General features: G+C 39.4%; 3 protein-coding genes across 3 annotated transcripts; 2 read left to right on the top strand and 1 right to left on the bottom strand.

Annotated features, from left to right (window-relative positions):
- The first annotated feature begins 1,189 nt into the window (after positions 1-1,189).
- Positions 1,190-6,872, top strand: LOC126830389 (transforming growth factor-beta-induced protein ig-h3). The gene is made up of 6 exons (XM_050560774.2): positions 1,190-1,363; positions 1,788-1,990; positions 2,873-3,071; positions 3,160-3,240; positions 5,595-5,708; positions 6,775-6,872. The coding sequence occupies exons 1-6, from the start codon at positions 1,207-1,209 to the stop codon at positions 6,870-6,872; spliced, it is 852 nt and encodes a 283-aa protein (XP_050416731.1). The 5' UTR covers positions 1,190-1,206.
- An 8,795-nt stretch (positions 6,873-15,667) lies between these two features.
- Positions 15,668-19,975, bottom strand: LOC126830826 (transforming growth factor-beta-induced protein ig-h3). Its single transcript, XM_050561255.2, has 6 exons — positions 19,782-19,975; positions 18,848-19,065; positions 17,575-17,761; positions 16,386-16,487; positions 16,165-16,278; positions 15,668-15,907 (listed from the first exon to the last, which is right to left on the bottom strand). The coding sequence occupies exons 1-6, from the start codon at positions 19,921-19,923 to the stop codon at positions 15,714-15,716; spliced, it is 957 nt and encodes a 318-aa protein (XP_050417212.1). The 5' UTR covers positions 19,924-19,975; the 3' UTR covers positions 15,668-15,713.
- Positions 19,976-20,723: 748 nt separating this feature from the next.
- LOC126830827 (transforming growth factor-beta-induced protein ig-h3) lies at positions 20,724-24,203 on the top strand. Its single transcript, XM_050561256.2, has 6 exons — positions 20,724-20,927; positions 22,037-22,245; positions 22,445-22,646; positions 23,019-23,123; positions 23,578-23,688; positions 24,004-24,203. Exons 1-6 carry the CDS (start codon positions 20,777-20,779, stop codon positions 24,126-24,128), a joined length of 903 nt encoding a protein of 300 aa, XP_050417213.1. The 5' UTR covers positions 20,724-20,776; the 3' UTR covers positions 24,129-24,203.

Here is a 24,203-nt window from a genome sequence, read left to right as displayed (position 1 = left end):
GCCCCAAATCGTGATTGGACGGTTGATTAGGAACATGCCACGACAAGTTGCTGAATGTCTGAGGATTGGTGGAGCAATTACTCATTACTAAGACATAAATCAAAAACGTCCATTTCACTTTTGACAGTGTATCTCTTTGCGAGTGAAATGGGGCCGTCAGATAAGCCGCCCATATGAACTGTTTATGTTCATGTGTAGGCAAATGGCCTGTTATTAACATACACTGGTTACCTCTAATAAAAACAGCAGTGCATTTCCGCAGTTTTGTATTGTTTCTGAATATCCCCTACTTTTTTTGAAGAGTATATATATATTTAAAATTTAGTATTACGATGATCGTAAGATCAATGAAGACATCATATAAAAACGAGGGAGCCACAGTGGCTAGGTGGTTAAGACGCTGGCTCGCTAGCCTGGAGGTCGGGTGTTCGATCCCTGCATTAGCCGAGAAAGTTCATCCAGATTTTCCGACGTGGTTTCCCTATGCCAGTGGTGCAGAACGGAGGTCCTGACAAGGACAGCTGTCTAGTCCTTCGGATGAGACGAAAAACCGAGGTCCCGTGTATACATTGGAATGCACGTAAAAGAATCCCTTGCCAGTTGGAATTCGATATAAGAGTAGGCGATAGTGCCGCTCCCCGGGCAAAATTTCCCTTATAGCACACTGTATGGTGTATGCCCGTCTTTATTAGCCCAGTATAGGAGCATAACAGTAGGGCGTTAAACCCCATTTCATTTCATATGAAAACGAATGCAGCCAGAAATGCATGGACTGGCAGAAAAGTTGGAGAATAAATTATGTCGAATTCACCAATTACTATAGGTATACTCGTTTAATGACGATAATTCCCGCATGGTCAAATAAAATTAGAACGGATTACATTTATCCGGAGTCCTGGACGGTAATCATGTTACCCTTTTCCACTGTGAATATATCGTTTAAATATTCGATCTAATTGTATATCAATGGAACGTCAACTCTGTTAACGATGCGTGCCAAGACGTTATCTTTAATATCTTAGATAAAGTGGACCCAAGTTCGTCAACTAGAGTGGGATCGAACTATGTAGAATGGTGGCGGTGTAATATAGAAACTTACTGATAAGAAAAGCTAGATTACGATCGAATTAACCAGATAAGATATTTACCATTTATTGAAGTCTAATCAATTCGGACAGAAGTTTAATTCATTTGACCAGTATCGAAATGTTGAAATTTCTGCTAGCCGCTACCTTTCTTCTTAACGGAGCATTTGGAGCAAATAAACTTAATTTAGTAGAATATTTGTCCCAGAATCAACAGTATTCGACACTGGTGAGTCTGGTGAAGGAGGCTGGTTTAGTTGATACTCTAACAAACATCCGTAAGTATAAAATGTATTTTAGACACGTGGCACTTTTAAGTCACACCGGATTCGAAATCCTTTATTGCTTGTTCTGGTGGATCGCTGAATGTCATGTCCAGGATATTTCTACAAAGAAAGTGCTCATCATAATGTCCTGCCATATTCATTTTAAACGTTTGGTCTCAATTTTACCTGTTCTGGAAATTGGTTGTCCTTTTTAAAAGTATAACAAACATGAACGCAGACGCTTTTATTTTCTAAACATTATTCAATTAATACACCTAATATCATTGATGATGTTGGGGAAATATTATTTTCAAGATTCGCAACATCTTCAATGTTATCATTAGTAGTGGTCATATGCCATGACTTTGCCTGTATGGAAACTGGCATTCTTTTAGAAAAGGAAAACATTCATTATCTATGGAGGCAATATTTTCAGGATTTGCCACTTTGTTTGCTCCAACAAATGCTGCCTTCGCTAAAGTTCCAGCTTCGGTACTCGCCGAGTTAAAAAATGACACCCAGGCGTTGACCAATGTTCTTCTGAATCATCTAACAAACTTCACCATTGTCTCTCCTGCTATACAGAACAACGAGAGAGTTGCCAATTTGATCGGCGGAAATTTAATATTCAACGTTGGGGTACGTTATTAGTTTAGTAATAACAATTGTAACATCATAAAATATGAAGAGTTGGACAGAAAATCTGTCGGCAGGTTAAGTCCTTCATTAATTCTGTAAAATTAAGCTGTTATTCTAGCCATCCCGTAATATTTCAGATTCATATAAATTTGCAAGAGTTTTAGGTTTAATAATTCATGCACAAACTTAGGCACATACGCCAAACATTTGAGAACATACCAAGTCTCCTTGGTTGATAGCAACCATTCTAAAACATTGCTCGTCTTTAGTCTACCACATCCCAACTAAGCAACTCTTTTCGTTTCAACATATCTGAGCTCTTTAGGTTCATCTAAATACCCCAATACACTTCGAATGCTTCAAAAGCCTTCCATGTCCTCTTCGGTATGGGAACCTAGCGTGTTGTTAAGCATTCACAAGTATTCTCAGGTATTGCTTGCCTTTATTTAGTCTACCACATCCACGTTTAATTTGCTTTAGCATTTATTGATCCCCTGTGGTTACTTTTAATGATGAATACAGATGTTGATATAATATGTCTTGTAGCTATGATGTTAGTGGTGTAGGTGTAGCTATATCCAAAGCCGTATTTAGATGAAGCGAGGTCCTGAGCTGTTCCACATATGAGCCCCCCCCCCCACTCTTCCGACTAGAAGGAGATGAAAGTGTGTTTTAAATACAATTTAGCAATACAGAGGTTGGTGACGAATGTTTAATACACCGTGCGTGTAAGGAAGTGCCAAAATAGTGTACACCTTGGTAAGCGTCAGCCTGCCAAGACCACAGGTAAATCTGGCACTGGCTATATCTGTGCTGATGCTATTAGTTTTGTTGTTACTGGTGTAGAGATGTATGTCTGAAAATGATACTATTATATTTCAGCCTTCAGATAGTGTAACTGTTAATGGTGTTGCTATATCTGATACTGATGCTATTGTATCTAATGGTGTTATACATACAATAGATGGTGTTTTATTACCAGCTGATGGGGATATATTAAACTACCTTGCTCAACATGATGATGAATTCGCCGATTTATTTGCAGCCATCATTGTAGCTAATCTAGAAGATGCATTGAGAGGTAGGTACTAAAGTTAATTTAAACATAAGTAAATTAGATTTTAATCAGAATATCTCTTAATTTATATTAATGGCTCGTTTATTTTCAGCTGGAGTTTTTACACTCTTTGCACCAAATGATAAAGCTTTTGCTGGAGTCCTTCCACAGTTACCTGGAACAAATATACAAGGTAAAGTTTTAAATCGTGTATGTAACTTAAATGTTAAATTTAACAGGTAAATAATTTATATGTAATTTCATTCCTATCACGCTGGTTCATGATTATTCATAGCTTAGATGTACATTTGTACATTGTAGGTGTGACATATCCTTGCTATGTTTATCTTAAGTTATGATGCATGTCGTAGCTGGATTGTAGGTTCGAAATTGACTGTGGTGATGAGCTGTAGGTCACAGGCCGGTCTTCTATGCAATGTTTTAGTCCGAACGAGCAGGAAATAGTACTTTAGTTATGTTAAATATTATTACTCAGCTTTACAAATAAAAATATTTTTTCTTTTTTCTCGTGGTGTTTGTAAACACAGGATTGTGAAATCTGTCGGGATAAAAATTCATTCTTAATTAATTATTTCCTGCTATCATTTAAACCGCAGATAAACAAAACAAAACAAAGTGGTTCTCCGTCTAGTGACAGGAGGAGCGCATCACACATCAACAAAACTCACAAGGCAAACCCGCAGACAATGTACACAGACATTGCATGTTTTGGGCGCATTCTTCACCCTGTCCGCGCAGATTTGACCATGAGCGCGCCGATTGTAATCCGCGCGTATGAAACCGGTGCGTAGGTCGTCAACTCTTGCGCTGATTATTCTGCGCTGTTTTTAAACATGGAATTAATGTGTCAGACGTCCCATGTAGGATCTGTCCTCTATCGATTTTGTACTGTAATGATTTTTCAAATAATTTTCAAAATCACTGCATAATTAGCGTGTGTCGTGTGCTAAGAATAAGATTTAAATTCGAGTTCGCAATATCCGCTATTTATATACGTCAACTGATCACGTGACTGAATGTCCAAAGATATTTACTGTAATTACCGTTAACATCAGTGTTAATTTTGTATAAACAAAAGGTTGACAGATTTTTAAATATTTATCAATGTACGTGGTTTCTTCCTTTAAGGTAATCAACTGTGCGATCACACTTTTCTTTCGGCATCGCCTTGCCTTACGGTCACAAAATTCATTAAAACGAATAAAACTAACGCAGTGATCCATGGTGAATACCGGGTAAGATTAGGGGGATTATCACCGCGGTAATCCATTAAACATCCTTGACAGACTGAACTCCGCGCGCGCAGATTAGTCAAAAGAGATTCGCGCATGTGCAGGAGTAATCTGTCCGCGAGATGAAATCAGCGCTCAACACATGCAACAAATAACAAACGTATAATTATATGAAATAAAGTGAATGAATCCCACTGTGCTGTAAGTACGAAACTACCACTCGAAAACTAAATAATTTTAGCTCTGTCACTTTTTTCCTAGGTAGTATGTCTCTGTTCACAATTTCGATGTGCGTTATACAACCCGGGCGGGGGTTCGTGGCCGAATGGTTAGCGCGTGCGCGTTGCGGCATAAGGTATGTCATTGAGTCAAGTGGTTGGTTTCGGTTTGCCGTTGTACGTGACAATGAGTTGGGCCATCTGTCCAACCTTGTGTTTTCTTGGGTCCTCCGGTTTGCTCCCACTGCTGAAGACCCCAACGCGCAAGCGATTATTGAAATAAAATTGAACCATAATATGTTAGTCCCGAAATGACGTAGTTTAGTGGTATCAATATTGACGGTTTTGTCTGTAATTGAAATAATACGAGAATTTTCGTTTACGGTAACATTCCATTCCTAAATTTGGAATATTGGTTAAGCATCGGTCACTAACTCCTGACCTCCGGTCTGCCCAGACGTGCGTTTCATAATGGCGAATCAATTAAAACGAATCTTAGTGGTATCAACTGTGACAGTTTTGTCCGTTTATTGGAGTACAGCAAGAATTTTCGTTTAAGCCAACATTCCATTCCTAGATTTGTAATATTATTGGCTGAGCACAGGCCACGAATCCGTAACCGCCGGTGAACTTCATAATAGCGGATCATGTGTTTTTGGATCGCTAAATTCTACATGAAACTAGTGTTGGATTATTATAAATTTGTGTCGGATGTGGCAAGAAATGATTACTTTTGGCGAACAAAGAAGAATCGACGGTTAGGATTCCAAAATAGCCTTAGAACTGAAGTGGGGAAAAGCCATGCAAACTAACAATAAGGGAAATAATCTACGAAAAAGGGGGAATATTAGAGGGGGGGGGGCTGTATGCAAGCCTGGCCGTTCCCCGTGTCTCGGATTCCCCCTTGTGACAAAGAACAAAACAAAACGCCAAATATTAGTCCTGAAATTATATATAGTTGATCAAGGCAATGCTCCATTGAGTCCATCTAGAATCCAATTCAGGGCGTCAGAATTCAATCATATGTGCTTATAACATACAAAGGGTATTTTCATTTAGCTATTGTTTATTTGTAGATATATTGAAGTATCATGTAGTAGTAGGTAATATTTATTCATCCGCTTTATCTGATGGACAGAAAGTAACAACTCTAAATGGTAAAGACATCACAGTCAGTATTAAGAATAATGGTAAGAATTGAAATTTATAATATGGCTTGATAGTAAACGTTTTCTCGCATTATAGTACCAAAAAACAAGTACAAACACCAAAGTTCATCTTTCAAAGAGCTGTTTTGGTCATCTCAAACCGTTGACTTAAGGTCCGTTCATACTACATCCGTATCTGTAAATACGTGCGTGAATACGTACTGGTATACTTTAGTTACTTTTAGAGAAGGGGTTCAAATAGAATCCGGCACGTATTGCGCACAAAAACAACTGCGTCCGTTAAGCCGGATTGATTGCTCCCAGAGCGTATTTTTGTAAAGTGCGTCCGGCATTTCGGCTAGTGAGCCGAGCTTTAGCCAATCAGCGAGTACTTTCCCCTTATTACATCATCTCCCCAAATAGAAACTCAATCCATTCCAAGAAAAGCCTGGCCTTGTGTGCTATGGATTTGTGTTGTCTTGTGAAGAACACAACATGGACAAGACAGAGGAAATATTGTCTGAATTTGTCCGGATGAAAATACAATTCTTGAACCAGGTTGTGGTATGCTCCATATTTCTTTCTTCTTTGTAACAGTTCATGGACCCCTACTCTCTTTTTTCTCTTTCGTCTTTGGGTCCACAAATACAAAAGAAAGATTTCCTCTGTGTCACTGTCAGACTCCATGATTGCAAATGACAATATGTTATCTCTGACAGACAATTCATCCTTGAAAGCCGGACGTTTTCGCGTTTTCTATTTGAACGGCAAAACGCGGATACGGATGCGGGTGCGGATACGGATACGTTTATGTATAAGGATGTAGTATGAACCGAGCTTTAGGCACTGCTCTGTGTCTTCATCCATTGTAAAGAAGCGGGCATGATTCCTTTTTTAAGTGCATGAGATAAATGTTAATCCATCATTTTTTGAAGTGCATAAGATAAAATGTTTAGATAATCCAATGTTTTGAAGTGCTTGAGACAAAATGTTTAGTTAGTCTACGATATTTTGAAGTGCGTGAGATAAAAGGTTTAGTAAATCCACCTTAAGCTGAAGTACCTGAGATGAAATGTTTAGTTAATCCAAGTTTTATTGTTTTTTGCAGTTGTTAAAATAAATGGTGCTACTGTGCTTACTGCCGATATCAACACTAACAATGGAGTCATACATGTTATTGATACCGTATTAGTACCTTCAAGTTAATCATTTTACATCTAATAAAATAATCTTTTGTTTACTATTGTTATTAAACGTCATATTAGTTTAGAATAGTCCCCAGGCATTACCATGGTCTACTTCGCGTCTTGCAGGGGTGGGTGGGCGAATGGACTACGTAAAATGCTGAATTGCTTTCCTTTAGAGCCGCATTAGCTAAGAAATTGCGAACCGAGATTTCTAAGCGACTCTACCAGATCGTAATAACATAGGTCGCGGAGATAAACGACGGCTGCGAGGGGCCTGTTATCTTTCTTATTACAATATAAGGGATGTAACCCGAAATTCGCCCTAAAGACTGCATACATAATGCAATGACCCTCCACCTTTTCATCGTACTGTCTTGCCGGCGACGGGCGACTTTCAAACCACGAAAATCGATGGTAAGGCAATAAGACGAAAAGACTAGCCGATATCGGAAAGTGTGTTACGATATTGACGCATTTTTCGAATACTTTTTCGTACCAGGATTATAGGCCATAAAATGAGCAAGACTGAGGTTGGTGACGAGTGTTTAGGTCCACAGGTACATCTAACACGGGCAGGAGCTAACAGTTATTTAGTTTTTTCGCCTGTAACACTAATAAATTTTACGTTACGATATTGTCACTGGATGGTGTATCTTGGGAGTCCCACACAACTCATTCTGGCTATCAAGTCAGTGTTCAGCCAGTATTTAAGACGAAAAGATTGCCGAAATCTAACACATACCCTATACGTTTAATTTCGTTTCTGGCTAACCCGAGAATTTGGTGCTTTGAAAGTCACAATAAAGTAAAATAGAAATTAACACACCGCGATATTAGCGACCTATGATTTTGGCTTGTTGTCGTGCTGGTCTCAACATTCCCGGTCACATTTGAATAGTGCACTTCGCGTTAACAAAATGGTCTAGTATTCAGGGCGATATTAGCGACCTATGATTCTGGCTTGCTGTCGAGTTTCGCCACGGAAGTTGATGTAGTCTTTACATTCCGGAGCAGATTTGAATACACGCAATGATAGTTGAATTTCGTTTACTATGGCTTCATACAGCATGTAAAATATACAAGTTTGCCTAATTGGATATCATTATTTCAAATTATATATATTATCACATGGGTCGGAAACGCTAGAACGAAGCGAATAGCGACGATTCTCGAGAGGGAAAACGGTCTGCCATTTTCTTTTATTAATGCCGTCAAAATGAAATACTCTAAAGTGAACGACGAGTGTGGTTGTAAGCATCTCTTACAATTGAAATTAAAATTTCTATCAGGATTCAGATTCTGGAACAGTTACGGTATCTGAAGTTAAGAATATGCCTATTGTACACGCAAAACGTAAAGAAAAATGGAAAATTGGCAATCCTTGGGCGAGATTTGACGTTTAAATGCTAAAAATATTTACGGTAATTACCGTAAACATCAGTGTTATTTTTGTATAGTTGAAATAATATTTATAACAAAAGGTTGACAGATTTTTAAATATTTATCAAAGTGCAATGTACGTGTTTCTGACTGATCGCTACTGCTTCTTCCTTTACGGTAATCAACTGTGCGATCATACTTTTCTTTCGGTATCGCCTTGCTCTCGTACTTACGGTCACAAAATTCACTAAAACCAATAAAACTAAAGCAGTGATCCATGGTGAATATCGGGTATCTAGGATTAGCAGTGGGTGGGAATCGGAATACTCGGAGAAAACCCACAAGGATCGACCCCACTTCTTGTCATGCAAGCGAGTAATCGAAACCACGCCACTTGACTCAATGACAGACCCTGTGATTTCAAGCACACGAGTTAACCACTGGACCACCCAACCCCCATGTAAAGACGGATTTTGTAAATTACTGTATATTGTATATACTGGTATGGGGTAATTGTTTTATAATAGGCCTACATAATAAATTAAATTGTTATATGTTTTTATTTGATCTGACCAACTCAGTTTTCCAGTATGATTTCATTTTGGTTTTAACAATGCTATTAAATTCCTGGACGCTATATAGTCTTGAAGAGATAGAGTCCCTTGCAGGCCAGATTATCTGCAGATTCATTTGTACTATGCCAATATGGGATGGAATATATACGTGTAAATTCTACGGTTTTATTTTTGTTTCGGAGGGAATAAACACTTGCCCGAATATTCGGAACAATTTCTGGTCTAGATTTTGTTTTGTCATGTATTATTGATTTTATGCTGCTGTAGTAGGACAGGGTTCGGATACAACCAGACAACCAGCCTGTAGTAGGACAGGGTTCGGATACAACCAGACAACCAGCCTGTAGTAGGACAGGGTTCGGATACAACCAGACAACCAGCCTGTAGTAGGACAGGGTTCGGATACAACCAGACAACCAGCCTGTAGTAGGACAGGGTTCGGATACAACCAGACAACCAGCCTGTATTTTATGCTGCTGTAGTAGGACAGGGTTCGGATACAACCAGACAACCAGCCTGTATCTTACATATGATAAGGTTACCCTAACTTGGGAGTTTTAACAAAAACTTCCCCCGGATGAATGATACGCGCCTAGTTTTATAGTCAAAGCATGCACGTGCGCGATTGTTGATTGGCACGCATACACCACGCAAGTAGGCAAATTGATGAGTTGGGCGACTGGTTTGAAAAATTCTTTATGCACATCGGGCGACACTACCACATTCCCCCACCCTTAAGACTGTGTGTGACGTAAAGTGTTTTTTTCTTTACGGAACACCTGTCAAAACAAAAATACAAGTGCATTACAGAAATATATACAAAAATAGTTCTCTATTACAGAAATGGAAGATATATATGAACATTTAATACGGATAATCAGCAAATTCGTCGTCGATAGTTGGGGCGTACAGAATCTCTTATGGTCTGTTCTCCTGTTTGGTACAATTCCAGGGCTATGTCGCGAGCATTCCAATAAGTTAAATGAATAGTTGGTGTAACCATATACATGTAGTCATCGCTCTGTGGTGGAAGTTCTTTTACCCCGTTGTCTTTCTTCTAACGAAGATCTGGGCGTGGAGGGAGGACTTCTTCTGAGTCAATAAAGTTAACATTTGGAAATTTTATTTCCTCAATGTGGAACTTCTCAGACACGCCATGTAGTCGTTTGTGTTGCATGGCCCTACTTCTTTTCCTGGAGCGCCGATGACAAACAGGACAAGCAAAGAGAGTCTTACGTGAACCGAACGCCATGTTCTAGATACTTTCCAATATTTTTAAAATCTACTTGATTACACCCTCGAACTTTACATGCCATGCCCGATTCCGGAAACGGTTGGCTTAAAGAGTTTTGGAACTCGTAAAGTTCCTCTGGATCAACTTGGACCTCGAACTCCATTTTATGTCTGCAAACCGGTCAATAGAATCTTCGCATGATGACGTCAATGGTGCGATCCCGTCCGAAATGACCCCCCACTTTACTAGTATGAATTTCTTTGAATATAACATCACGAACTATCTGTGGGGCAATCAATTGCACTACCGATTCAACATTTTCAGGGGATTCCCATTGGACCCAAAGATCAATGGATTTTTTGTGGTTGTTATAATGGTTGCGCGACGTGGTTCGATTTCAGATTTAACACATGACGCGTGTATCGGCCCTATTATACCGTCCTCGGTTTGAATTTTATATAATTCATCATTTGTCCAATGCATTAACCAGTTACTCCCTGTTTCATCTACCCGAGGTAATACAGCAATAATATACTCTTCACACACAAAAATTAGGGGATGTTTTTATTAGTGTATGTTAACAGACCAATTGCCTACACATGAACATAAACAGTTCATATGGGCGGCTTATCTGATGGCCCCATTTCACTCGCAAAGAGATACACTGTCATAAGTGAAAATGGACGTTTTTGATTTTTGTCTTAATAATGAGTAATTGCTCCACCACTCCCAGACATTCAGCAATTCGTCGTGGCATGCTTCTAATCAACCGTCCAATCACGATTTGGGTCAATCTGACCCACTCCTCTTGCAATGCCACGGCTAATTCTTGCTGGGTTGCCGGTTGACGTTGACGTCGACGAACACGTCTCCCGATCAAATTAAACGTAACACACTAAAGCAAAGATACGCTAAACAGTAAATCTTATGCAAAACCGATAGGAAAGCAAACATGGATAGATAAACCTGCACACGGCAGTTTTCATCAACTCTTCTTTGAAGTGTCAAATTTGACAATGAACCCCTCCCACGTGTATGGCGCTATTGTGTGTCGCATGTGCAGCTCAGTGGTTCTGTTAGGCGAACACGTTCTTAATCTGTGAACATACTCTCATATCGCAACCTGCATAGGTATTTGCATTTCAATATCCCCTACTTTTTTTAAGAGTATATTAGACTTTGCTTCTGACATTATCGGTAATAGATTTCTCATTACATGGTCCGGGCAGTCTCGATTTGTACATTTCCTATACGGTTTTCGTGACAAGACATCAGCGTGTATATGACGCATGCTTTTGCGATTTTGCGATATGCTTTTGCGATAGTAGGTTTATATGATACCATCGCGCCAACATACCTTCGGTTTTGCTCTGCTTGCATCAGTGTCTAAGATAAACATATACGAGTTATTCGGAAACACCAGTACAGGTGGAGATAGAAGAGATTAGAAAGCGGTTTCGCAATTGTCATCCCATCTGGTAAGTCGTGTTAATGGAGAAGCGATTTCTACAAAATTCGTTATAAACTTTTGGTAATAATCGGTTAAACCCCCCAAAAAACTGCGCACTTCCTTTTGATTTTCAGGTCGCGGCCAACAGGAAACAGCGTTTGTCTTCACTGGATCACGTGTAACACCCTGGTCAGTGGTGCAGAACGGAGGGCCTGAAAAGGACAGCTGTATAGTCCTTCGGATGAGACGAAAAACCGAGGTCCCGCACGTAAAAGATCCCTTGGCAGTTGGATTTCGATATAAGAGTAGGCGATAGTGCCGCTGCCCGGGCAAAATTTCCCTCATAGCACACTGTATGGCATATGCCCGTCTTCATTAGCCCAATATAGGAGCAGAACAGTAGGACGTTAAACCCCATTTCATTTCATTTCATTTCCGTTACCTTATGTCCAAGAAAAATAACCTCTTTTGTAAACAACTGACATTTGGACGGTTTGAGCTTTAAATTACGAAGGGCAGATTCGAAATCTTGGCTAAACACGATAACATCATCGATGTAACAATTTTGTTACAGTAATGTTACATTATGTTTTAATGTAACAGTTTGTTTTAATACAAACTCCATTAACCGTTCGAATGTAAGGCCATATGGCATGACTTTAAATTGGAAAAGACCACAGGGGGTGACAACTGCAGTCGCGGGTTTGTCTTGCTCTGACATGGCTATTTGCAAATATCCGCTTGCAAGATCTAATGTACTGGACCACTTTGAACCGGTCAATGTACCCAGAATGTGGTCAATACTAGGAAGCGGGTATGCATCGTGGCGGGTAACCGAATTAACTTTCCTAAAATCTACGCAAAATCTAATGGGTTCATCTTTTTTTACGAACCAGGCAGATAGAAGACCACGGACTATCGCTCGGCTCAAATGTCAATTTTTAGCATTTTGTTAAATTCTAGATCCACCATTTCCTGTTGTGCAAGAGGTATTCTGCGAGGCGAGGTGGGGGGGGGGGGTTATTGGCTTTACATTATCTGCATCAATAAAATGTTCTGTGATTTCAGTTTTTCTCAACTTCCCATCTGGTTTCGTGAATCGATTATCCCGATAGTCACATAATCCTTATCTATTCCCTTTAACGTGTCATTTGGAGTTGTCAATAAAAGGATTTAGATGCGGAGATGTCCTCTTCGGAGAACGGATGACTATCTTCAACAAAAACCTCATTAACATTGTGTACTTACCCTAAAATACTACTAAACAATAATAAACAAAAAAAAACCGTCATAACGATTTCAAAATCATAGAGGCACTTTAATTAAATCATTCTAGAAAACGACTTACTAAATGGATCAAAGCAATTTTTTGTGAACAGTATGCTGACACATTAGTGATTAATTCATCACAATTCCAAGACATTACGAGAAGGTTTAGAGTCTGTACACAGTCTATACATCAGTATCTGGTGTGTCCACCGCAGTGTCTGTACATGGAGTGGACCAGACGATTGGCACCCGGAACCACACGCTCAGAAAATAATGGATCAATCCATCGGCTGTGTTTGATCTCGGTACGACGTTATTAAGTCTCCTCTGAATTTCATCCCAAAGATTTCAGCCGGGTTTAAGTACATAACGTTGACAGCGTTCTGTTGTAGAAAGTCTCAAGTCTCGAGTAACTTTGGCGGTGTGGGCACGGGCGTTGTCATGCTGGAAAACGTTGTTTCGATGACGTGCGAAATGTGGTATGACGTGGGGTCTGAGAGCTTGATCGATGTAGCCCACTGCTGTGATGCCGCCTTCTCTCCCTGGGCCAAGATTTTGGAACACCACAGGACCCACTCAGGATTCCACCCCAAACCATTATGCTTGGACCTCCCCACGAGTCCCGTTCCATGACACACTGGTAAGAATAACGCTGGCCACGTCGACGCCATATTCTGGTCCTGCCATCTGCAGTTGATACCGACTCATCTGTCAACAGAACAGTTCTCCTTTGCCTGTGTCGCCAGTTCTGGTGTTGTTGGGCAACTGTAGACGTTCACGTCAATGGCGAGGGGTGAGGATCGGTCCTCGGTAAGGTCTATAACGGCAATGGATGTTCTCTCTGGTGAGACGTCGGCGCACTGTATCGGTACTGATGGGTCTTCCGTGTGTTCCCACAGTCCGACGTGCTGTCTTAGATGTCTGTGTGAAGGGATTCTCCACGTGGCAGTCTTGGTCTACCAGTTCGGGGTCGATCATCCGTGCTGTTGGTGGCCCGAAAGCGTTGCTGAAGCCTATAAATGGTCCGAACATTGACCTGGAAGTGATTGGCAACGGCTTGGGCAATGTGCCCAGCGTCGAGTCTTCCAAGCGCCTGGTTCCTCTGAGCTGTCGTGAGTCGTAGTATGCTGCTAACGTTGTAGTGTGAATGAACAGCACGTTCAGCACGAATTACATGGAGAACACATTATCATCTCAGGTTGCGTTTTTGAGAACATTTCCTGTGTTTGGGAAGGAGCATTATTGCTCAGCTAAAGTTGGAGATGTGGTCACAATTATACAATAAAAACATTTGGCAAGTTGTATGCAATGCGTCTATTCCTAGTAACATACTATTCATAGTAACATGTTTCTTTTGCTGCTTAGTATATATTGGATAAATGTTTAACACTGTGATCTAATATGGCCGATGTCGTTACAAAAATAGCAACGAAGAGGTGGTCTAGCTTGAGGGTGGTCGCCAAGTTGAATTAAATTCGGACCTATCGTTTCTGCTGACGGTTCGCATCTTTCAATCTATTAATGATTCCACGGCATCCATATTAACTAAACTAGAACTAACGTCCGAGCGCTGAGGGAATAAATTTTATTCTCATTAGTTTTTCCGATTTTATCAATTGGCCCCTCTACAGATTCATATTCAATGGCCAAAGCACTGGCTTGCTCAAGTTTGATTGGGGGACGAAATTGGACGTGTTTCGTTAGGTCATGATGCCCAAAACCCTAAATATACTGGTCAACGACGGGTTTCCCCAAATTAGTATATGGCATTTGCGGATATGCTCTTTGAGCTAACCGCTTCAATTGATAGCCAAATTCAGCGACAGATTCACCTGGGCCACGCTTATGATTTCGATATTCACATTTATAAGCAACCAGGCGTTTTCTTGGATTAAATCTTTGCGAAAGATGTCGGATTATTGCCCAATAACTTCCTAATTCTGCAGGGGTCAAATTACTTAAAACGTTTCTGAGCCTCTCCCCTCAAGCTCATTATCAATTGTTGTGTGATCTGATCCCACCCCGCTACTAGTTCAAAAAATATATTACATAATCATTCCATTCGCTACTCTGTCCGTCGTATTTGTCCGGTTCTTTTTCTCTCCTAGTCGTCGTGTGTCGGTAAATCGAACGCATCCGGTTTGCTGGGGCCCTTGGGCTGCGCTTCATCGCAGTATATGCGAAAGTAAAGGGTGACCTCGGTTGATCAAAGAATTCTGGTGAACGTGTTGCATGTTCTAATATCTCCCGATATTCACCGATCCTCCGATAACCTTCTCGATCAGACGTATCATCAGTATCACCCATAGAAGCTGCTTCCTCTGCAAATGATACCTTATTTCCTGATACCTGCCGTTCTACATTACGATAATTATTTGACATTAAGGGACTACTTTGCGTATACACCACCGATTCTTGGCATTTCGCGGACGCGTATGTAAACGTTTCAGGTGCGTATCTCGGAGAACAACGATTAGAAGTGTTGGGGTCGACCTCTCGTGAATATAATGATTTATTTGTATATCCACCTCCACATTCTCGTAGTTCTTGTTCATTAATCTCAGTCCCCCGTAGATGTTTCCTTGAACGTGTTTAAATTTCTAACAAGTTATTCAATTTAGTTCGCCGAAGTTTAGAACTGTATCAAATTTATGATCTCAGAAATCGCTTGCTCACAACATTTACCGACACAACTGCATCCTGGCAAGTTCGCCGTCGGGTGTGCGTGCGGTTAGGGTTTTGGGGGTTTACGCTAGTTCTGGAGATTCAATTCTAAAATCAAACACGTTGCAATTGATGTGACTGGATAGGTCTACTCGTTTTAGAACACCTGCTATCACTTCCCATTATTTTTCAATGTTTACATAGGTTCTATTGATTTTGCATTGATAAACTAAAATTAAAGATGTTTTAATATGGCTGATTTTATTTACACCAGAATTCGACGGCTCTTTATGTAGAGGGAGCAGCAGTTGGGGCTGCTGTTGGGGCTGCGGTGGGGGCAGCTGTGGTGACAGAAGCTGTAATAGCAGCTACTTGATCACTGACGGAGGCAGGAACCATAACATCTTTGATGGTATGAATAACTCCATTACTGGCAGATATGTCAGTAGTCTGAACTGAAGCAGAATCAACTTCATAACCGACTGAAAGAGAAAGGCATGACAATAAAGTTCGCCTGATATGTAGTGTTTCTTTTTAAGAAAAAGCTTTATGATGAATACAAGCACTGTTCGACTTAGACCAATTAATTTGGCGCAATGGTTATATGAAACGAAATGAATTTGGGTTTAACGCCATACAGTGGACAATCAAATTTAAATAAATGGGGTTTAGCTTTATTATCAAATTTTACCGATCGGTGGCGTACGCCGATATGAGAGTGGAGTCTAAAAATACTTACAGACGAAAAATTTGTGGAGGCGAGCTTTATCAGCTTCATCAAAGGTATGGAGATAGGCACTATGGTATCCAGCAGAGTAGAGTGTTCCGGGCGTAACATGGTAAGTCAAAATGGCTGCAAATTACAAAATAAACAATATACTACTTGTTAGGAACAAATGATTTTCAACATGAAGATGATTACAAATGTAAACGAAAGACATTATTTTGGAATACACTTACTTTTTAAAAGATCTTTATCGGCCAAGATTTTTGAAACAACATCTGCACCAAGCTTATTGAAAGCATCGTTGGTGGGAGCGAAAACTGTGATTGGGTTTTGATCTGGAAAGAAGAATGATATTTGATTACACAACCTGGCAAAAGTAGCGTAGCCATGATTACTAAAGGAATACATAAGGCTTTAAACCAACTAGAACCCCAAATTCCCAATATGGACACCCTTGGGTTTGTTTGCGAATAATAATTGGAGCAAAATAATTGCTACAATTCCAACCATTTCCCTGGAAAGCTGTATCTATGATAACAAATCTACTCTAGCTTGATATAGCTGCAGGAGTAGCCAGGATAGGCGTTTCACGGCCAAATGATTTGGTATCTGATAAATTTCAAGGTTTTTGAAATAAAACCAACAACCCCCCCCCCCCCCAAATCATATCTTTAACACCCCCCCCCCCCCCAGCAAATTGTGTCTTTGAAATAATAAACACCAAACCATGTTGTGACTGAATCACTAAGACTGTGTTCTCCTGTTTGTAAACCAATTTTAGGCCCCGCGAATCTAGAACCAGTGGGTTCATGTCTAACTTTTCGGGTTATAAACCTCGAAAGTGAGAATTCCAACCTATTAACAATACCATTACTTACATGATAAATCCCGGTCCTATTAATCATCGACAATTGGACAAACAGTAAAATTGACCGACAAGGTACGACATTGACATAAAACCAACCCTCTTGTCGGGTCTTGTCTGTGATAAGTAGGGCCAGGGGCGTGGTGACCCATGATTTTGCATGAGGAACAAGATCCTGTCCGGGCCCCAAAAAAAACATTATTTAAAAGAGTGTCTGACCCACGGTATATGTTTGACTCTGGTTGGACATTATAATTATGATTATAATGTTGGAAACCGCATTGAACCCGCGTGATTTTTTGCCATTTGCGAAGGGGGTGCAAAAACTCAAAACCATGGCGTAAAGCTCCTCAATGCGTCCCGCTCACTTAGCCCCTGAGTAGGACCCATAAATCATAATATAAGGGATAATCAAGGACACTGAATTCATAAAACGAAAAGTAAAATTTACTTCATAGTCAGTGGACTTCTTGAATGGGGAGACTATTTAAGTTATATACTCATCACGACCTCTTTCGTCTTTTCGTGTCAAATAATTGCATAAGAAAACCACTCACCGGCAAGGAAGCCATCGAGGCCAGCAGCAGTAACCGCAGCCAACAAGGTACTGAGTTGAGGGTTTGCTTTAACAACATCAACAACAGTTCCAGCTGGTGGAGTAAGAAGACCATTCAATGAATGAACAACACCGTTACTAGCTGTATGGTCAATACGAGACACTTGTACGCCATTGACGGTGGTTGCCTGTGATGCGAAAACAACAATAGAATAAATGAATAAGTCAAAAGGTATTTTGGGAGGTTTGTAAGTTGGAGTGGCCAAACACGAGCTCTTTGGATCATAAGGTCTGCCAAGTTTGGAACCCAGGCTTGTACGTTAAAATGAAATGAAGTGAAATGGGGTTTAACGTCCTACTGTTCTGTTCCTATACTGGGCTAATGAAGACGGGCATACGCCATACAGTGTGCTAGACATTTTTTCATTGCAAATATTTTAATAACTGCATACAGTAGAATCTGTATGAGCAGCCACTCCTATTCAGCGACATCTCCTTGTAAGCGGTCACGATAAATTCCCCCCGTAGAAATTCTGTTGTTTCATCTCTTTATTCAACGGTCACTCCTCTAACGCGGCCAGCGGTCACTATTTTACTAATAAATTCAACAAAACATCGCCCATTCAACGGCCATTGTTGAATGATACCATCTTGTCGTTCTTTGTAGACATTTTTTCATTGCAAATATTTTAATAACTGCATACATGTACATGGATTTTACAAAGAATAGTTTGTAAGTTGTGAAAGAGAGCATTTTGAAATAGTGTCTGAAGATGAAATGTTTTTAATTTCCATGTTAATTATTATTTAAATTACCGTATCACAAATTCTGAAATGGGAGAGAAAAAAATTGAAACCATTTCATTTACACTTTATTTTCCGTAAATATTTTACGATGAAATAATATAAAATCATGTTTTGAAATCAACCATTTATTAATATTATAAACACAGAGAACAAATCTAAACCAAAGTTAATTCAAGTTTTTACGTCATTGTCTATTATTAGCGTAAACAATTCCAACCAAGACTGGCACGAGACGATATCGGGTGTGAGGTTACTATGACGTCAGTGGTCGAACCGCAATATTTGTACGTGAAAAGTTATAGAATCGCCTACCCGGCCACGTGCTTTTGTCATTGAAATAAAATTGTACCATATTAACCCCTCTCTCTCCCTCATTTAAATAAAATTGTACCATATTATGTCGATTTGACGTTAAACTCTCTCTCTCTCTCTCTCTCTCTCTCTCCCTCTGTATAATTTATACTTACTCCCGTTGAGAGGTAATGATTGAGTCTAAGTTTTTGGTTGGAAAGAGTCGTGACCTGTCTTTCGTTGATGAGGATATCAGCAGCTCTTAGATTGTCACCAACAACATGGTATTTGAGAACACCAGCCAACATGGCTTTGTCGGCTTGTAGTGCGGCAGTTACATTTGGGTTGAGGCTACTGATAGCTCTGTTAGTTGGGGCAAAGATGGTGAAGGGACCTGTTGTTAAAAAAGGAATAATATTAATGATAGAATTTCAAGGAGCAGTGGTAATGAGCATTATCAATCCATTACACTTACAAATGTAGATAGCAATAATGGACAGTTTAATTGGTCTACTAAGTGTTTTTTTACATCAAGTACTTACTATATAATATATATATTTGTGTCGATTAAGCTGGTATAATTCATTCCAACCCAAACCACCAGCGCATAAAAATCGCGTGTTTGAATTTCTGGGCCACATAACGAGTCGTAGTACCAGATGCAGTCGATGTGGACCTACCTTTAAGTCGAGGCAGAAACTGTACAGGGTTCAGCGACGTCCACAGATGTGGTCAGAGTGCAAGATGGCCGTGGGAATCAATTTTAAGTGGACATCCAATCAAAAGGGGAAATTAAATTTTGAAAGTATCGCCGATAACTTTGTTATACGTATTGAAAATGTCTTCCTTTCTGAGTAGTATGCCCTATACTCCGTAGCATGCATGCAAGGGGTTGGCACCGGGCATCACAAAAACTCTGCATGTCATTGAAAGCTTAGCAATGGTTAGTGGGCTGATAATGCTCGAGTAACCACATTATATACATCATGCATATGGCTGTTTAATGACTGTTTGCAAGCGTCGTATTCCCATTTCTGGGGGTGGGTTTAGGTTTTCAAAAGAAAATTGAAAGTCGAAGCTAGTCCATGCTAAAAAAAAACGCTGCATTACCTTTTCCTTTAAGAACATCGGTGAGTCCAGCAGATTCGATTAAACTTAATAAAGTTGTGTCTCTCTGTTGCGTCAAAACATCAATAACCGTTGATTGGGCGAAAGCCGCGCTAACACAGACGAGTAGAATAAGGATCTTCATTTTGCCTTCCAACTCAACCAGCTCCAGGATCTCGAGTGGGTATAAAATATGGTACACGATGGAACTGCTGGTCAATCACTTTTCAGATAAGACCACGTGGGTGCTTCTTTCGTTTATCTAAACAAGGTCAAGGTCATCAAGGGACAGAAAAACATCTTTCTGCGTGTGTACTTATCTTTAAAAATTCTTATCTATTTGGATTATACTAAAAGTTGGCATCAGGCTACATTGCGAAATTTCTCATGTATAAATCCCAGGGTTTTGAGGACAACGGTGTAAAAGGGGACACATTGTAGGAGTAAAGGTGTACTTTTAAAACAAGGGGATCGCCCGATTAAAGCATATAGAGAACTACGATAAAGTAACCAAATATTTCGTCATTGTATATCAATCTACCAAGCTTGTGTTAGTTTTATTTATATAAAGGCATCCTAAATCAATCACTAGTACATATAACGAACTTCTATACTCTCTCTCTCTCTCTCTCTCTCTCTCATATTACTTTAGAATAAATAAAAGAGCTACTTCAGCAGGTCAAAGACTGTTCGAACTTTCATTTCTAATAATCACGTTGTAATCTTGAAGTCAAAATAAAAGAACCCTCATGATTGTCATTTTCACATATAGGCTAACGTGAAATGCTATCCCAAACTGCCAAATGTTCCAAATGTTTTATCTTGTTGAACTTTGTATTGGTCCTTCCCTTCATGGTAAAATGATAAGGAATCTCCCGATGTTTCTTTTACTTTTCATAACCTTCATAATCTAGGACGATTTTATCTCCAAGATAAAGATTCGTCAACGTTTTCAAACCTTCGAATGCATTTCGTGTTTGAGCTTTGACTGAGACGGCATGATGTTAGCGAAGATAGTATTGCTCATCGGCGTTGTTGCCTACTGCCATGGCATGCAAAGTTTGGTTGATGTTATTGGTGCCAACAATGGTACCACTTTGGTTAGCTTGATTAAACAAGCCGGTCTAGCAGACGCATTGGCTGGACCAGGTAAGTTGTCTTCTTTCGATTTCGGCTCCATTTTATGCTGATGTTTAGTTTTATGTTGTAAAAGGAGTATAGTTTCAAACTTTAGGTTGTTTTTCTTTAGCTCAATTGACACTGCTACAGAATATAGAACAGAATCAAGATGATGAGTTTAGTCCTGTAGATTCTTCCTATGGAAGACAATTTCTGTTTATTACTAGTCTTCTCTGGGCTTTTTCAAGCAATGAAAAGCCTAGACGAAACGTCGCTTAGTAATAAGCAGTAATTGAGGCCTGCGTATTTCAATTTCATTTACTAAATGCTTTTTAAACAATTTAGATTCTTCCTATGGTCATAATTAGGAATCCCTTTTTAATGGTTCTCCCGATATAATTGGACATCACCCACTTCCCTAGGCGTCAGCAATAAGTGTTTGTTTTAAGCCTGATCCTGTTCATCGCGTGTAGCGTCACTTACAGGAGAAAAATCGATAAAATATTGGGACCTAAAAATTGCCACAATTGGGTGACAGCGTATATAATAATGTAATATGAATGTATATAAACTGATTTACATTCAATCGTTTCTCATTTTACTGTAATTTCTAATCAGTTATGTTAGGCGAAATACGCCAGAAATCTCAACTGAATGGCTATTTCTAGTGGTGTCTGGTTATTCCAGTCTACACCACAAGTATTTGCGCATGCTCTCCAGATAAGAATATAGCGACGCCGTTTGACATGACTTATGGAATATGTCTAGCCTCGTTCTTCGAGTCCCTTGTTATAAATGGCGCTGAAACGCATTACGGTACACGATTCGTGAACTAATGGTAAAATGTTTATTTTGTCTTAAATATTTGATATCAGAAGCCCATCTTTTCCCGGTAAGATCACAACATCAATGTTGATTTAAATTGACAAATAATTCGTGTTTTCAATGTCGAAGACTATGGAAGAATTTTTGAGTGCGTTCACTTGATATTTGTTGTTTATTTCTTGCAATGTCTCTTTAGTTTATCTTTTAAAGTTTATCTTGTATAGTTTGTCTTGTATAGTTCATCTTGTCCGTGGGTTGATTTTATTTGTGTGTAGTGTGGCCCTCTACCTTTAAAGATCTCAACTTTATTTCAGGTCCATTCACCGTCCTAGTACCTGTCGATTCTGCCTTCGCTGCCATCCCTAAAGCCGATGTCGCTGCTCTAACAGCTGACAAAACTGCCCTCGCCAATGTTCTTAAATTCCACGTCATCAGTGGAGAAGAGTTCAGTTTTGATATCGTCAATGGCCGAGTCCTGCCTACTTTGTCTGGACATTCCATAAGATTGTACGAGCAGGGCGGAGTAAGTGAAATTCTATATTTATTTCAATGCATAATGTTTTAACTAACCTAACCCCAATTCTTTTGTCGATTCAAACTTTCCAAATCGATTAAATCGAATGATGTGTATGTCGAATAGAGGTCTGGTTGTATTGATTGGTGCCAATTTGTTTAATACGTTTCAATGATATATCAATTGTGTCAAACTGATATTTTTGCAGAATATTTATTTCAACGATGCCAAAGTTTTGGCTGTTGATATTGAGGCCAGTAATGGTATTGTCTACCTTATTGATAGAGTTTTAGATGTACCAGAAGGAACTATTATGGACATTTTGGACAGTAAATCTCACAATCTCACTCAATTCGCTGCCCTCGTCAGAAAGGCTAGGCTCGATTATCGTCTGAAAGGTTCTGTTAGCAGTAAGTATACAAAACTAATTCTACAGATTTTATGAAACTGTTGTCGGCTTAAAGCTCTTTCAGTTTTACTAATTGATTTTACATAGAGTTATAGGAGTTTATTAAATCATTGGTGGAAGCAATTTGTTAAAGCGTGTACATTTCATCTCTTTGATGTATTCTCTTCCAGTTATGCGCTGCAAATCACCATTGACACATCGATTATTCAAACATTTTCTCGAAGGATAGCCGCGAGAAATCCCCTCCCAAATATCCTGCGTCCAAAACTGTATTAAATGTTTTTATTAGTCGGATACTTTTAAAGGGAACTGTAGAATCAACAGGACGTCTATATGTTTATATATAATATGTTAATTTATGTATTGAATATAGGCAGCTACAAATACACTGTTTTTGCTCCTTCAAATGCTGCCTTTGATAAGCTCCCAGCCAGTGTCAAATCAGCAATCCTCGGCCAATCTTCAATATACGAAAGAGGTTAGTATATTCTAGTCTTTCGGTCTTTCACATAAATTATTAGTAAGAACGACAGACATCGTCCTTCTTGATGCATCAGTAGCACAGTGGCAGTGGGTAGGAAAGGACATGGGTGGGTGATCCATGCCGCATTTAAATAATATGCGTATCAAAACCGTTACATACATGAACACTGTACGTATGACACCTGGAACAACAATAAACTTTATAAAAAGAAAACTTTAGCATAAAATGTGATGCGTGGCTGTGCGTTTGAATCTTACGTTATCTTTAAGACTGCACAGTCTAGTATGGTCTTGAAGTGAGCTGTCGAAGTTGGGTCATTCTCCAGCTATCATTTGCAATGGTATTACATTACAGAGGATCGAATTTAGCCAATATCTCCTTTTCTCAATAATGTAGACAGTGTCATTTTAATTATATTAATGGTTTTGGGGTTTATTTATTATATCAGAGATCGTTGACTACCATATCCATGCTGGAACTATTCATATCAAAAGTTTAGATCATGCTGGACTCGTCTCAACTCTTCTTGGTGGTCATGAGATCAGTGTAACTACTGCTAGTAAGTAAATATTTTATTGCTTAAGATTCCTTCGTAGCCTACATGGAATTTATATGTTCTAGAAAAAAAGAGGACATATTTTCTTTTAAGGAATCAGAATGGTTGACGTTGAATGGTTTCTAATATACACCGATTTATTTCCAAATCTAAAACATTATTCTGAAGTAGATTTTTTTTAAAATATACAGTTGACCGGACTGAACAATACCAGTGAGTCGAGGTGGCTCAGTGAGTTAGGACTGGTTCGCAAACATGGAAGTAAATGAAGTGTCTGTTCAAGCGTTTTAGCTTAATATTGTATATATTGACTTTCAGATAATCAAGTAACATTTAATGGTAAAGGTGTACTAGAAGAATCTGATATTGAAGCTGAAAATGGCGTGGTCCATGTTATTGACCAAGTCTTGATCCCGTCTAACTTAGGAAGCATCATTGGTTAAATCTGTCCCTTTATGAACATACTCCTGTAAAAACACAGCCAGTTTTACAAAAAATAAAACAAAATAATAAAGGAA

This window comes from Patella vulgata, chromosome 8 (assembly GCF_932274485.2).
Source record: "Patella vulgata chromosome 8, xgPatVulg1.2, whole genome shotgun sequence".
Taxonomy (NCBI): domain Eukaryota; kingdom Metazoa; phylum Mollusca; class Gastropoda; family Patellidae; genus Patella; species Patella vulgata.
Note: the sequence above shows the minus strand (reverse complement) of the source record. Positions and strands in the feature narration are given on the sequence as shown.

What these genes read in the sequence shown, in the direction of transcription:
- LOC126830389 (XM_050560774.2), top strand. Translation starts at nt 1,207, where the DNA reads ATGTTGAAATTTCTGCTAGCCGCTACCTTTCTTCTTAACGGAGCATTT. An exon ending in ATTTAATATTCAACGTTGGG is followed by an intron (nt 1,991 to 2,872) that starts GTACGTTATTAG and finishes ATTATATTTCAG; the next exon opens with CCTTCAGATAGTGTAACTGT. An exon ending in TCTAGAAGATGCATTGAGAG is followed by an intron (nt 3,072 to 3,159) that starts GTAGGTACTAAA and finishes GTTTATTTTCAG; the next exon opens with CTGGAGTTTTTACACTCTTT.
- LOC126830826 (XM_050561255.2), bottom strand. Translation starts at nt 19,923, where the DNA reads ATGAAGATCCTTATTCTACTCGTCTGTGTTAGCGCGGCTTTCGCCCAA. An exon ending in CGATGTTCTTAAAGGAAAAG is followed by an intron (nt 19,066 to 19,781) that starts GTAATGCAGCGT and finishes TTTTAACAACAG; the next exon opens with GTCCCTTCACCATCTTTGCC. An exon ending in CCTCCACAAATTTTTCGTCT is followed by an intron (nt 15,908 to 16,164) that starts GTAAGTATTTTT and finishes TTTCTCTTTCAG; the next exon opens with TCGGTTATGAAGTTGATTCT.
- LOC126830827 (XM_050561256.2), top strand. Translation starts at nt 20,777, where the DNA reads ATGATGTTAGCGAAGATAGTATTGCTCATCGGCGTTGTTGCCTACTGC. An exon ending in AGACGCATTGGCTGGACCAG is followed by an intron (nt 20,928 to 22,036) that starts GTAAGTTGTCTT and finishes ACTTTATTTCAG; the next exon opens with GTCCATTCACCGTCCTAGTA. An exon ending in GATCAGTGTAACTACTGCTA is followed by an intron (nt 23,689 to 24,003) that starts GTAAGTAAATAT and finishes ATTGACTTTCAG; the next exon opens with ATAATCAAGTAACATTTAAT.